Source organism: Colletotrichum gloeosporioides, assembly GCF_011800055.1.
Source record: "Colletotrichum gloeosporioides strain Lc1 chromosome Unknown consensus_54, whole genome shotgun sequence".
Taxonomy (NCBI): Eukaryota; Fungi; Ascomycota; class Sordariomycetes; order Glomerellales; family Glomerellaceae; genus Colletotrichum; species Colletotrichum gloeosporioides.
The window spans coordinates 1,299,396-1,313,877 of NW_025544699.1; the positions used below are offsets into that span (position 1 = coordinate 1,299,396).

Below are 14,482 nucleotides of genomic sequence, written 5' to 3' on the forward strand. Positions count from 1 at the left end.
ATCCACGACTTGCGTGCTTTGGTGCCAAGTAAGAACCTTGCACAGAAGACACATCACGGTGCTGTGAACTTGGCTCGCGTCGAGCATCACACAGGTATGTGGTGTTTGGGCAAGTAAGAGGTATGTGAACATAACCGAGTATTGGATGACGTGCGGTACTGGTGAAATTCAAAACTCCCCGGCGATTGATTTTCTGAAGTACGTTCTAAGCTAACTGGCAAAGACCCCGTTCGAGGAAATGTCTCCCGTCTGCCGTGTCAAGCTGAACGCTCAGCAGGCGCCGAGAAGTCTGTCCACGAATGGCACCCCTCTGCAAGGAAATCTCCCCAGCCGCCTGATTCCATCATGGGTTCGTCCAACCCCGAGTCCTTGAGAACAGAGGTGCTGTCAGAATTGAACAGCGTATCGAAGTCAGTCGACTCTGGAGGCGTTGAGAGGAAACGCGATGCGAAAGATGCCTCTAGTCCATGATCTTTGACCGACCTTGAATCCTGGATACGATCCCAGCCAGAGACTGTGACCTCTTGACCTCGGCTGCCAATCTCGACCTGGGTCCGTGAAGCCGCGGAGCGGTTCTTCTCGAGGAATTGATCGAACAGAGTAGTCATCGTATCAAACACAGCGGTAGGCAGATATTCGTTATGGAGACTCGACGGAGGCTCTCCATTATGACTCTGAAGAGTTGTTGAGATGATGTTGGGCCCTTCTCTGCTCCAGAGCTCCCTCAGGCTGTCCATGGCCTCGCGCACAGGGTGCTCGACAAACGCAGAAGCCGGCCGGGGCTTGTCTGGGAATAGCAGATCCCATACAGCGAACCACTGACCGCTTGAACCTTGGTTTCGACGAGCCCTCGTGGAGATTTTGTCGCGTTGGGAGTATGCTATACCGTCTGGTCTGGGAAAATCTCTGATTTGGCATTGTTGAAGTCTAGAGTGACAGATCTGTTCTTCCTGCGTGGGGAATTCAAGTCCACAACTGGGGCAGTAATGAGCTTGCATATGCTTTCGACTTATATGCTGTTTGACATCCTTCATCCTCTTCAGCTGAAGTCTGAGGCAGTCTTGGTACTTGTCCCTATTATACTTGTAGAAAGGGCACGCAAGGAGCATTTTATGGTCGTTCTCTTCGTCTGGGCATTCTGATTGCGGATAATGTCCATTGCCGCTTTTGAAATCACGGCCTTGCTGAGGTTGATCATGTTCAGTTGTTCGCATGTTGTACTTGATTATTTGATTATGCCCAAATGTATTTCGGTTCCGGTCCCGAGCCGGAAGGTCGATGATGCCTCTTGCGTCAGACGGTCTAATAACCAAACACGAGACTTTCTATGCCTTTGACAACAGTGTAGAACCGAGATTCTTGATATCTTCTGTTCAAAGTTCTGCTCAGATAGATTGTGAGAAATAGCCTACGCGGGTGGGCGCCATTTCACTGGTGACTTACCATCAAACTAGGCTAAAGGGTGTCGTTTCCAAGGCAGCAAATACGAAGCAGGCTCACTTCTTATAACCTTCATTGAAGACGCGGACTTATTTCCGTGTTGGGTTTTGCAATTGGCGGCAATACATGTGGTAGAAGAACTAAGATGATGTGCGACGTGCTCTCCTTTTGCTCACGCAGAAAGTAAGAACGAACGCGACTTTATAGACAAATATTCCAGACCATATACTGCAGAATGCGAGTCCCCAAGCTCTTTTTGGAGCAAACTGCTCGGGTGCTGAACCACGAGCTCATGGACCGGACCAATCAACCAACCAGCCCTGCAGCGGCACCCCTACACTTCTGCGCCCCAGATATGCTGCTGGCCCAACCGCACTTGCAGCTGTATTTACATCCACACGCAACGCCCGCAACGGCCCAGTATTTGCAGCAGAGCCCCGCATGCGTGATGACAGCGGCCTTGCTTGTGGAGGCATTCTGTTTGTTGCCTCCAGTCCATGTTGTCGAGCTATTTGGATGAACCTGAGAACAACAATTGGGGCCCGCAGCAGGTCTTACTACCATTAGACCCAGTCACATCATACTCTACCGAGGCACCGGCTGAAGGTAATGTGATCGTATTTGCCAGCCGTTAAAATGAGCGCTTTCGGGCTGTCTCGAGGGTTTATGGTATAACCACATTTCACTTGTTAGGGCAAGTAAAGTACGCATACACTTTCGTAGGTATTATATGGTAAAATATCAGAGAGGGGAGAAGGTGATTCAGAGTAGCCCTGAGGGTGATGCTTCGTTACATGAATTGTCCGAATCGGAAAGACTGGTCGGAACACTTGCTCTCTCTCTATGGCCAAACTCCCAACCAACCCAGTAAATATGCCCTTTGGCCACCCTCGATATCTATACTGGCTGCCGGGCTGCATATGCTGTAGACTTTTTGGGAGGGCCTACCAGGCACTGACCTCAATTCCCCTGGTTTCCTAGTTTGAAATGAGTTAGTACCTACATATGGGCGAGCCGTTGCCAACGCTCACTTTCTCCCGGACTTTGTCGCCCGACCATATTTGTAACAAGTGCAGAGTATATTGAAATTTCATAGATATAGCTAACCGCAGGAGAACGGTCGCAACAGCAGCGGCTAACAAAGTACTCATGTGAGTGCCAAGCTGCTGTGGGAAGATCATCTTGTATGTCTCTGTTTCTATATGGCGAAACTGTGCGCTGCCTCGTGCGGCTACGTTGTGGAGGTCCTATCTTCAACAGAAATCTACAGATAAGTAACGATTTTGTTTTTTATTTTTCTTAATAATACAAAGAACAAGGAAAAAAGAAAGTGCATCGTCGCCTGTACCCTTTCAAAAAATCTTCAACTACAGAAGCTACTTTACGCTAAAACAATTATTTCTAAGAACTACTATTTAGGCAGAGCCCCCCTTCTGTGGTGTCGTCTAGCTACGGTCGATGGGACATGTACACAAAGGTGGATATAGCCTGTCTTCAAGGCAGCATAGATTGGGCAAGCATTGCATCAGCTCATGATGTAACCTAATAACGACGGGAGCTTTTGGATGCTGTGCTGTCCTCAGTGTGTGTCGCAGAATTTGAGCGTCTGGACTATGATAGGGAGGCTTGTTCAAGGTCAGACCATAGAATACTACTGGGGGCCTAGAATTATAACGTCCTGATTTCCATCTGTATAGAGCATGAGGAATTCAAGAGCTCTTGTGGACATATTTGCACCAAAGTATATGTGGCAGAATAAGCTAGGTTCTTGATAGACTTAATATTAGTAGGTTTGGTTTTAGAAGGAGTTGAAAGTATTGACATATGCGTCATAGATTTGATCTTTATTGATTTAAAGTGTCTGAGGGCCTACGAGGAGACCATTTATTGGCAAGTCAACTTTCACGAATCCACTCAGCTGAAGTAGATAGTTCGAAAAGCGTTCTGGTACTTCATTATGTCACGTAGAATCAATCGTCTTACGGAAACCTCGTTCGTCAGGGTATGTGACTATTGTATCACATCATATCAAAGTCCGTTTCATGTCGACACTGGGATTTTACATTATAATATGATCGAAAGACTGGTGTACAGGCACATGTTCCGTTTACCATCCGTGAATGCACCAATCTAGACTAAAGGCATCGTATGCTTTTGGCCCGCCCAAACTCCAACTCCAGCACCAAATCCAACAACGCGTGAGCTCTCCCCTTTATACGATATTGTAAACCCGCTTCGCAATCATGTAACAGGCCAGACCGAATGCCAACAGGCCAGCGGTGATTGCCCAAAACCATTTGAGGTCGCCCTCGTATTCTTGGCCTGGAACCCACACGTTCATACCCCACAAACCGGTGATGATGTTCATGGGCAACACAATGGTACCCAACACTGTGAGCTTACCGAGAACGTCGGCAGTCTGCTCCTGTCGTTCGTTCATGCGGATGTTAATCTGGGCAAGATAGTTGCCGTGAGACCGAGCGAGGATCCTAAAGAGTTGTGTGGTTAGTTTGACGTCTCACGGCTGATGTAACTTAAGCTTACTTCTCATAGTGACTGAGGTTGGACGTCATCGTCACAATATGATCCTGAATATCGCCCAGATACAATCCAATGTCAGACCTCGGGGCGACCTCCCAACGCTCATTGCAGCGCTTCGCAAAGCCCTTGATAACGTCTGCTTTATTGCCGAGCAGACGGTAAAGACTCATGACACGCTTGCGGCAGTCGCCCACACGCCGAAGCATGTCTCCCTCTGATCCTATGGTTGTTCCTGTGCTGCTTGCCTTTTCGTCGAATTGACTCTTCGAGTCATCGGAATGAGAGTGCAGCCTCAGAATAGCATCATCAATGTCGTCAACCTCATCCTCGATATTCTGAATCAAGGGTACGAAAACGTCGGTGATATCGTCGATGATGGCGTACGAAATCCAATCAGAGTTAACAATCAGGTAGTCCTTCAGCTGGCGAATTCTCCGGCGCACGTTGGCAGGGTGCGGTGTCATGGAGAAGTGGAAGCTAATGACACCCTCACGGAAAACGATGACGTACATGTTGACGGGCTCCAGGTAGTCCTCACTGTTCTGATCCTGATCGAAAGATCGGTAGTTGACGAAGTAGTAGTGGCGAAACAGTTCCACCTTCTCTCGCGCCTCCTGAACCATGATATCTTCGGCAGTAAGCGGATGGATACCGAACGCCTTGGACAGCACCTTCATCTCCGCCTCAGTCGGGCTGAGAACATCCAGCCACCAGACAGGTCGCTCGCCGTACCTCGGCGTCTTGACCAGCAGCTCTGGCGTTTGAGTAGTTTGGTTGCCCACGACTGGCGACCTAACGCCTGTTGGAGTACGGTGAACAGAGCCAGCTCGTGAGCTGCCTCCTGAAGTCTTCTCTGGAGAGGCGACACCATGAATGGGTTGGGTGTTAGCCAGCGACGGCTGTCGTGTCGGTGCCCTGGATTCACCGTTATGGACACTCTGTGAGTGATGGGTGTTCACATGAGACAGAGGTACCGTATCACCTTCCTCGTCGCTGTCCTCGCTCTCATCATCGGAAAGGATGCGGGGATCAGGGATGAAGAGCTCTTGAAAATTTCCACCTGGTTGCACGAGCTCCGAAATTGTCTGGCTGTGGATTGTGCTCTGGAACTCTTCGTTGAAATATGTGAATCGGTATGGCGACTCTTCCTCGGCGCGGTACCACTCCCTGGTGACTGGACGTAGACGTCCATTGATGAGCTGCGGCTCAGTGATACGCTTGACCCGCCTCTCATCCGAACGTCCTTCCTTCTCAAACCGGCTCCATTCCTCGAGCATTGCCAAATCAGGCCAGCGGCGGCGACGTCGTCTCGGGCGGGGCTTTGCTTCGGGGTCCTGGGATGAGTGCATTTCCTCCTCTCCGATCTCGGATATCCCACTCGGGAAACAAACATCTTCCTGAGCAGTCAAGGCGATGGTGTTTCTCCGCGCCAGATCAGGCGATGAATCCATGCGAGGTTCATGCTCGGAATGAGAGCAGCCACTGTCCCGACGGCTGCCGCCGCGCGGAGACACTTGAATATTGATCTCGTCATCGTGGATCATGACATCCCCGAAGCTCAGGTTCAACGGGTCCGATGGCCTGAATTGAGGCGATCCGGGCATCGAGGGAGGGTAGTTAACGTTATAGCTCTCATTCGGGAACGACGGTGCAAGCTTCGTTCGTGAGGACCGGCTAGATCCGCGACGACTGACGCGTTGACGAGGGTCGCTGGAGCCGTAGCTAGGAAAGATCGGAGCTGTTGCGGTACGCTGAATCGACTTTGACAACAGGGGGGCATCCTCATCCCACGACTGTTCCCCTTCCTCGGCGCTATCACCAACGTAGGAGTTTCGCAATCGGCTGCTCGTCTGCGGCGTGGCCGAGGGAAACCCACCGCCGGGCGTCATGATCGATGGCCGCCGGGTTCGGAGTGATTGTTGGTCTCTGGAACTTGGTGTCAGTATGTCTTCAACCTCGAAACAAAAATGTAATAGATTTGCCAGCTTACCGGTGGTCTAGGAGTGCCTCGCTCTCAATGCTAGTATTGCTCAGATTAGAGCGATGGAGGTAGAACTCGTCGCGGTCGTTGGAGGGTGCCGGAGCTTCGTCGTGGGACTCCTCCGGTAAGACAGCGAAGGACTTGCGCCGATTGCGCTTCTTCTTGGCTCCGCCACGGTGATTCTTTCGCCGACGAGGCTGATGCTGTCCGTTCTGGTCATTACCGTTCGCATTGCCAGACGGGGTGACGGGTGGCGGTGGTGGTGCCGTCGAGCTTGATCCTAGCGCATTGGACTGTCTCCGGGGTGTTGGTGTTTGGAGATGCGCAGCTAGGGGCTGGAACGGGTTGCCAGACATGTTGGCAGCGGGAGGAGTAATATGTCACACCGTCTCCTTGCAACGCTTATGTACGCGATGCGGTGGTGCCGTGGGTCGGCGTCGAGTAGACGCAGGCTAGGCGTGTACCGTGGGCCGACTGCCTGGGGGATTTTGGTGGCGACGGGGCTTGATTCCACGTGAAGAGGACGAAAGACTCAGAGCTGCGGACTGGAACTGCGTTCGACCGGGGGTGGGCTTCAGCCGTGTTTGCGTTTTCTGTGGAGCGAGCTGGGAATGCAGCTCAATGAGAGAGCAGCAGGCCAGACGGAGATAACGACGATGTCGTCTCGGAGGCTCTGCAAGGATGTTTTGGACCTTGGTAGACAGCGAGGCGAGCAGAGATACGTGTCAGTGGAGCCAAGCTGTCGAAGGATGCGTGAGGTCGACCGATTGGCAAGGGACGGGAAGGATGGAAGAATGACATGTAAGGCACAGCGGACGGGCAGGAAGAGTAGTAAAATTTGCGCCGTCCTTCGTTGGCTGACTGGCCGGTTGGTGGTGGTGACTTGCACCAGGAGAAAAGTCTGCCGATCGAATGCGAATTGGAGATAAAAGGCGATGCATCCGTTGCTTTCGGTGATGTCAGTGGGAAACTGGAACAACCCAGCGCCCCTAGGCCCTTCCAAAGGCTAAGCTGCTTTTAGCGCATCCAGGACCCAGCACACACCTTGCTGAGACCCCGCCTCATTGGCTCCATTGGCCTCTGGGAGGTCCGAGAGCATCGAAGAGCTTGCGCTCCCAGCTCGCCCCCGATCCACGCACTGCTGGTGACTGGCTGCAGCGCCCTCGACCGGCCACCTCCGAGCATTCAGGGCGTCTGCCGGTGAGAGTACAGCGGGCTGGGGGGCCACTGAGCAGCCATCCCCGCAGTCGCAGTGGAGTCGCAGCGGTGGTCCAGAGCCGCTGTGGCTCCCAGGTTTTCCAAACGGGGCACCCTTTCAGCGATGTTGCGCAGCAATGCGTCAGTCTCCAGGTGTTCCTTTGCCTGCCCGCAGTCTTCCCTGACGCATGATGGACGCTGCCTCCACCAGGCATCTCGTTCCGCCGTCTTAAACTGGACCTACGTTACCTTTTTCCTCACTGGTATCAGGTAGCACATTCTGCCTAGACGGCACTTTGCCTCACCGCTCAGTCGTCCTGATTGCTTCGGGCAGGTGAGCACACGACATTCCAAAGCTCAAGGTCTGGGCGCCGCTACCGTCCCAAGAAACCGTTTCGACCATGTGAAGAAACAAACAAACCCCCCGGTACCGGAGAAGCTGTTGGGGGCTGGAATACACCACAAAGACGGCAGTCTTCATACCTCTCCTGAGTGCTTGAGCCAAAGTCGTCCGATCTCGATGTCGCTGTAGGTGTGCCACATGGACAGGAACGGCTGCAGCGGGAGCTAGATGATGACAGAGTAGAGCTGTAAGAACAAGGCAGGTACGGAGGAATAATTGACGACCCCAGACAGCGTGGACGTCGTAGGAGCTGCCCATCGGAAACCGGCAACTTGAATTCATGCTCTGACGGAGACTCGGGAGAGCGGATCTCCAGTATGCAAATTCGAATGTACGACATGACCTTACTCGACCTTATTCCAAAACTCAAAAACTACCCTAACCCAGCGGAGCTCAGCTGAGCTCCCTCGTTTGAATAGCCCTTTCAGAGCTAATTCGAAGAAAATAAGCCGGACAAGAATCTGGGAATTGCCCATCCAAGTGGTGTCGGCTAGGGTTTAGAACATCGGCGTCCTGTATCATGTATAAGTCATTTCAAGCTCGTCACCACAATCGCTCTTTGCGATCCCATCTTCACACGGACAAGCGGACTCTGCACTTTCCTGGGGTAAAATGCGCCTTTTTTGCGCTATGCTCTCAGAGCTAGCCACGCGCCATGACGATCCGAAATATCTTACTTTTGTAGTGCCGTCTATGCTTTTGACCATATTACGCCCCAACATCGATATGCGATTCATACACAAGGGAATTCTTTTGGTTGACCGTGAAAAAGATACCATCTCCGCCTCTTCTTCCGCTCCATCATTACGCGCCATTTACTCAAAACTCCACAGCTTCGTCAACAAGGTGTCTTGGACACCGGATTCCGGGTCGTTCGGCAGGAACACCCTCTTCGGGATCTGGAATTCAATTACCGGTGGCTTCTTGACCTGCTTGGTCATCTCGGCCTCGAGCAACTACAACAATGTTAGATGCATTCATCCGAAGGTGCACTGGAAGGCAACTTACACTGCTGTACGAGTGGTCCAGGAAGTCCTCAATGTTGTAGGACTGCTTAGTGAACTGCTCTGACAGGATCTTTGCAATCGTCGCCACGTTGGGGTGGTAGTGCGTTTGCAACTGTACAATCTCCCACAAGCAGCTGTCGATGGCATTTGTCTCCATCGGGTCCGCCTCATCCTCCACAAATGGGTCGTTGACGCCCTGCGTCTCCATGAGGGCCTTGATTTCGGGTTCTCTCGTCTCTCTGTGGAGCATAAAGGTGCACTGCGGATGCCTCTTGAAGATATTGTACATCCAGGGGACGATGTAAACGATGGCGCTCGGAGGTGCGTTGAGGCTGAGCCTCGCCAGCCTCTTGATGAAGCTTGCCACGAGCACAGCAGGCAAGTGAGTCGAGGCCAGAAAAGTGTCCATGAGACGGAAGAATCTTGAGCGGTGCTTCGAGTGAAGAATATCGCGGTCCAACAGTGAGTAGAGCTTCGTGTAGAAGGAAGGGTAGTCGAGGTTGCGCTCCTTGATGAGGTAAAACACGCCCGAAAGCGCGAGCAGAGAGATTGAGCCGCCAGCGTCGTAAGAGTCTGTGAGGAAATCGGCCAACAACTCTGGACGGGTGAACCACGGTGCGATCTCGTTAGACATGATGTCCAAAACCCGCTTGCGCTGCTCCTTTGTTGATGAGAGCTTGAGTACTGCGAGCCAGGCGTCTTGGCCTTGCCTCTTGTGCTGGTGGAGGTTGTTAAGGACATGAGACTTTTGCTTCGGCTTCTCGACCCAGTACTTTTCCAGTGCTGTTGGGACACTGCCAATATTTGACAGCAGCTCGAAAAGATCGTCAAACAATTCGTCTTCTGGTGTTTCGCCTGGTGCATCGGCCATCGTCCTGCTCTCTGTCAGTATGCAAAAGGCACTATGGGTTTTTCAAGACATACTTGATAGCTTTCAGTGTGAAAAAGCGGACGTCATCATATTCACTCATGAACTTCTCCACAAACTCGGCCCGGGCATCGTCGCTGTCTGAGTTCAAGAGTGCCGTGATGATCTGTTGCAAATAGCTTGCCGGGAAGTTGTACTCCTCTTTGTCGTTCAAAGTGTGAGCCTCAGTCTTGAGACATCTCATGGCCAGCGTCAACGCCGTCATCGCCAGATCTTCGTCGCCGAGCAGTTCGGCGAGGACCAACTTGTACTCAAAATACCGGTCCTTGAGCCACGACGCAACCACCAATTCCTTCTCCGACAAACCCTTCTTCCTCTGGAGGGCGCCAGCCGAGAGTAACCTGACAAATACTCTGCACAAGGCCACAGAGGCCAGCGTTGCCGATTCTGGCTCATCTTCGAAAGTTTTTGCGATCTGGATCAGTTTGGTGATGTTGTTGTAGTTCTTCTTCGACTCCAAGATCTCACTCTCAAGGAGCAAGATCTCAGCTTGAGGATCACTCTCATCGCCACTGCTCTCGGGTTCAGACTCGGACTCGGATTTGGCGCGCTTCTTCGACTTTTCCTTGGCGGGAACTCTTTTCCTCTTCAGGCCCTCGCCTGACGCTTTCGCAGGCATTTTTGGCGAATATTCCCGGTGAGTGATGTTGTTTGATATCGAAGCTCTGGGATCGATCTCAATTCTCGATTTTTACAGCGGGTCCAGTGAGACGGGAATTTTCTGTAGATGGCCCGGCCGTCCATTCAGCGAGGAGGAGGCATGATCCGAGCGTCAAATATCACGTGACGCCCGCTGACTGGCTCCCTCGGGTCTGTTCATCGAAATTCTCGTCTCCCACTAGAGCTTTGAACGTAGGACCTCAAAGCCGCCGTAATACCCGCATCCCCAGATCATCTCACAATGGCGTCCCGCTTGGCTAGAAGCGCTGTCGGTACGTCGACACAACCTCCCCGAACCCATGGCGTGTCAATTGGCCGTCCCGACGATGGCGAAAAAAAGGCCGCAAGCTGGAAAGCAAGGACCCGTGGAACCTAGGCTAACACTCAGCTCTCCCTTCTCGACGCAACAGGCGCGAACCTCCTCCGGCCAACCCTTGCCCGCCGCGCCCTTCCCGCCATCTCGGCCTCCGTCTCCGGCGCCCGCAACGCCTCCAACGTTCCCGCCGAGGACCCCAAGAAGAAGGCCCAGTCCATCGTCGACGCCCTCCCCGGCAACTCGATCCTCTCCAAGACCGCCATCCTCTCCTCCTCCGCCGCCCTGAGCGTCTACGCCATCAGCAACGAGTACTATGTTGTCAACGAGGAGACCGTCGTCGCCTTCTGCCTGCTCGCCGTCTGGGGCGGCCTGATCAAGTACGGAGGCCCGATGTACAGCGAGTGGGCCGAGGCCCAGGCCAACAAGATCAAGGGCCTCCTCAACCAGGCTCGCGCCGACCACACTCAGGCCGTCAAGGGACGCATCGAGGACGTTAAGCAGATGTCCAGCGTCGTCGAGATCACCAAGTCTCTCTTCGAGGTTTCCAAGGTACGATTCGACCGATGACGTTGATGGAGGGGTTCCGAGGACCGGACGAACGGATGGAAGTGGAGGGGAATGTAAACATGGCTCGGACTGAATGGGTTCGCTAACGGAGACGTTTACAGGAGACTGCCAAGCTCGAGGCTGAGGCCTACGAGCAGGAGCAGAAGACCGCCATCGCCGCCGAGGCCAAGGCCGTCCTCGACTCCTGGGTTCGCTACGAGGGCCAGGTCAAGCAGCGCCAGCAGAAGGAGCTCGCCGAGAGCATCATCGCCAAGGTCACCAAGGAGCTCGAGAACCCCAAGGTCCTCCAGCAGATCCTTCAGCAGTCCGTTGCTGATGTCGAGAGTAAGAAGCAATGCCCCGCGCCTACATCTCCGTCATCGGAAGTACCTCGGACATCCTTTTACTGACTCTCCCCTCACAGAGATCGTCTCCAAGCAATAGATTCCCCGTCCTAGAGTCTGAGCGAGAAGATTTCTTTTGTCCAAGGGGTTCCCTTGCGTGTCAATAAACACCTGTGCATTAGCCAATTCAAGAACTTCGAAAAGGACGCCTTGACTTCTGCTACGTGTCGCGTAATATGTTAAATTAGGAGAAACATGTACTCGACGGCATTCACGATCTTCAAAACGGACACGATATGTACCATCATTCAATTTCATTGACTATCTGTCCTACAGCTATCTATCAAGCCCACGTTCAATTGACATGTTGAATGCTTTGGCGTTGCGGGTGTTCTTTTCCGCCCGCCCATCTCCACCTCTAACTCCGACCCTTTCCGACATTCCCCGTCTGAGCATAGCAACCGGCCCATCGGTACGACAACCCCACTATGTTGACAGAAATCATTTCAAAGTCAATCAATCACGAAATCGCAACGAAAGTCAACGAGTAATAAAATCTGTTCAATCTTGCTGTTCTCTCTTTGAAAATAGAGGCAAGGAAAAGTCTGTTCTTGACATTGTACAACAAACGAGCCTGAACGCCCCCTCAGACCAAACTAAACCCATCCCAAAGCTCGTAAGCAAGGTATTGAGAAACGAAAAGCCCACGAGGCCTCCTGTCCACGCGTCAGATATGTTATTACAAAGAAAATGTTACATGCGGTCGTCCTTTGGGTTCGTAAGAGCTCAATAAACCATTGCCCCGGACGTTCAAGCATTATCCATAGCGTGCATTCAGTAGATAGGTCGCGACTCTTCCCATTTCGAGTGAGCGCCAGCCTTCTCCGCCGCATCAGGGGTATCTTCCGTCTTGACGTCCGGTCCCGCGCCAAAGGAAATCCTTCCGCTCTTACGCCGTCTAGCGGTGTCTCCCGTGATAGGTCCGATCCACTCCCAAGCGCGACCAACCTCGCCGCTGCGTCCTTCTCTTTGACTGGTTCTCACATTGCTATTCTGCTCAACAACAGCCTTGACACGCTTCCAGATGCGATCGCGCTCGCCGAGCGAGTGCACAGAGCGGAGGACGTCATCGCGGAGGTTGGGCAGGAAGAGCCAAGGGTCGTCGATCTCTTCCTCACCGAGTTCCTTCTGCGTTGCCAGCCGAGCCAGAACAAGATCAACAAGCGCTGGGACCTGGGCCACAGTCGCTTTATGAGATCTGTACTTGGAGCGCACGTAGAAGTAACTAACGATCAATGCGATCACAGATCCAATTGAGAGTCGATGTCTTGCCAGCCCGAGCCTGAACGAGCGCTTGATGGCGCAGCCGATTGGAAGGCGAGCGAGAGAGGAGGACGATAGGTAGGCGTCTGAAACTGAGGTGGAATTGGCCTTTCTACTTCGGGCACATCCGATCTGGTTAGTACGCATGTTAGGAGTTGACGATTTTGATATAGGGGCAAGTTGAAGTCCGTGAAGAGCAAAACAGGAGATGTTGACTTACGGAACAACTTCCACTTCCTCGCGACCCTTAACGTCCCCGATAGCGGCAACCCAGAGGTCGTCAAACTCCTGCTTGTTCATCTTCTTGCTTCTCTTTGCGCTGATGACCTTCTTAAGCTCCTCCTCATCAATCGCGGGGGCCTCCGGTGCCTGCTGGGCTTCGTCGATAGAATCGCCGCACTCAAACTGGGCTCGCCTCTCCCGGAGCTCCTCGACTGTCTTGTCCGCCACAGCCTTCACCCTTCGCACCTTCTCACCATCGGGCTCGCATGTTGGGGGCAAGGGAACCAGGCCACCAAGGGCGAGCGGGTGCGGCTTCAGGATGAAGTCTGGTTCACAGCGGACAGAGAAGTCCTCATAGCAGTAAGCGTGCTGAGGGCACGGCTCGCACTGAGGCTCAGCCAGCTGGACCGCCCAGTCAGGGACGGGGACATCCGGGGGGATGATTTGCGTTGCGGGACGGCCTAGACCGCAGTATCCAACAGCCACCTTCTCTTGACGGTACCAAGCGCCATAGGCTCCAAGCAAAGAGACAGCCAGGGCCCAGAAAGGCTTGGCGAGACTTCTTCTGGGACGGGCTGGCGTACGGCGGGGTGCCAGAGCACTTTCACCACTTGCCGCCATCTCTTGCTCCATCTCGAACTGAGCATCCGGAGTGAACTCTTCGCCAGCCTCGACAATTTCAGCCGGCTGATACTCTGGTGTGTCCTCGCGCAACAATGTGCTGACAGGGACCTCAAAGGCCTGTGATTTCCTGGATGACTTCGGTCGCTCTTCGGCGTAATGGCCATCCGTTCGTCGTCGCACACTGTCGTTCTGGAAAAGATCCTGCCCAGTTCTCCTGCGTCCCGTAGCAGGGGTCTTGATGGGCGCCGGCGAGCTGCCGCTCTGGAACGGGTTGTCCATCGAGAAATACTCAGACTCCCTCCGCTTCTTGAAAAAGTCCTCCTCCGACTCTTCTTGCTTGATGTGAGGGGTCGCGTTGCGCTTGGTGCGGACAGACCTGGGCGGCTCTGGTTGCTCAAACACGGGCTGCGCAAACCGCTCGAACTGCTCAACCTGCTCAGGCTCGTAGTACGGCTCAGGCTCCACAGGTTGCCGGCTGCTTGCTCGCACCTTCCTCTTCGTCGGGCTGATTGGGGCCGGCGGCTGTTGGTCATACTCCTCGCTCTTAACTCGGGTGGAAGGCTTGCGCGGAGACTGCGATCGGGTGGTCCTGCGTCGTGGTGGCGGGGCCAGGTCGTAATCATCAAAAGACTCGCTTTCGTGATTGCTTCCCATATCCACGATCCCCTTGCTTGACCGCTTCGCTCTAGCCTGCTTTGCCAGAATCTTCTTCGCTTGAGGCAAGACCTCTTCGTTGAAGAGATCGACAAGCTGGGGCTTCTTTGCTGTCGAGGGGTATTGAATTTCGTGCGCCACGAGGATCGATCGCAGGCGGGGGACCGTCAGCGATTTCGGGTCGAACCCGGGCTGGAGGTATTCGTACTCGTCCATGTTTGCTTGGAGCTGTCTGTCGTTGGATGGAGAGAAAGGAAGAGCGACGGACGACCAGAAGTCATCAGACGTTATGCCCA

The 14,482-nt window shown here is 53.3% G+C and overlaps 4 protein-coding genes across 4 annotated transcripts; 1 reads left to right on the forward strand and 3 right to left on the reverse strand.

Annotated features, from left to right (window-relative positions):
- Positions 1–3,652: 3,652 nt before the first annotated feature.
- On the reverse strand, positions 3,653–6,318 carry GCG54_00004863 (putative metal ion transporter C17A12.14; the record flags this gene model as incomplete). The annotated part of the gene is made up of 3 exons (XM_045404903.1): positions 3,653–3,929; positions 3,985–5,907; positions 5,972–6,318. 3 exons carry the CDS (start codon positions 6,316–6,318, stop codon positions 3,653–3,655), a joined length of 2,547 nt encoding a protein of 848 aa, XP_045262846.1.
- Positions 6,319–8,377: 2,059 nt separating this feature from the next.
- On the reverse strand, positions 8,378–10,116 carry GCG54_00004864 (uncharacterized protein; the record flags this gene model as incomplete). The annotated part of the gene is made up of 3 exons (XM_045404904.1): positions 8,378–8,518; positions 8,571–9,444; positions 9,494–10,116. 3 exons carry the CDS (start codon positions 10,114–10,116, stop codon positions 8,378–8,380), a joined length of 1,638 nt encoding a protein of 545 aa, XP_045262847.1.
- A 237-nt stretch (positions 10,117–10,353) lies between these two features.
- GCG54_00004865 (ATP synthase subunit 4) lies at positions 10,354–11,429 on the forward strand (the record flags this gene model as incomplete). Its single annotated transcript, XM_045404905.1, has 3 exons — positions 10,354–10,429; positions 10,568–11,022; positions 11,142–11,429. Coding segments are annotated over 3 exons (819 nt in total), but the record flags the coding sequence as incomplete, so codon positions are not given.
- A 768-nt stretch (positions 11,430–12,197) lies between these two features.
- GCG54_00004866 (uncharacterized protein) lies at positions 12,198–14,402 on the reverse strand (the record flags this gene model as incomplete). The annotated part of the gene is made up of 2 exons (XM_045404906.1): positions 12,198–12,801; positions 12,907–14,402. 2 exons carry the CDS (start codon positions 14,400–14,402, stop codon positions 12,198–12,200), a joined length of 2,100 nt encoding a protein of 699 aa, XP_045262849.1.
- Between the last annotated feature and the right edge of the window lie 80 nt (positions 14,403–14,482).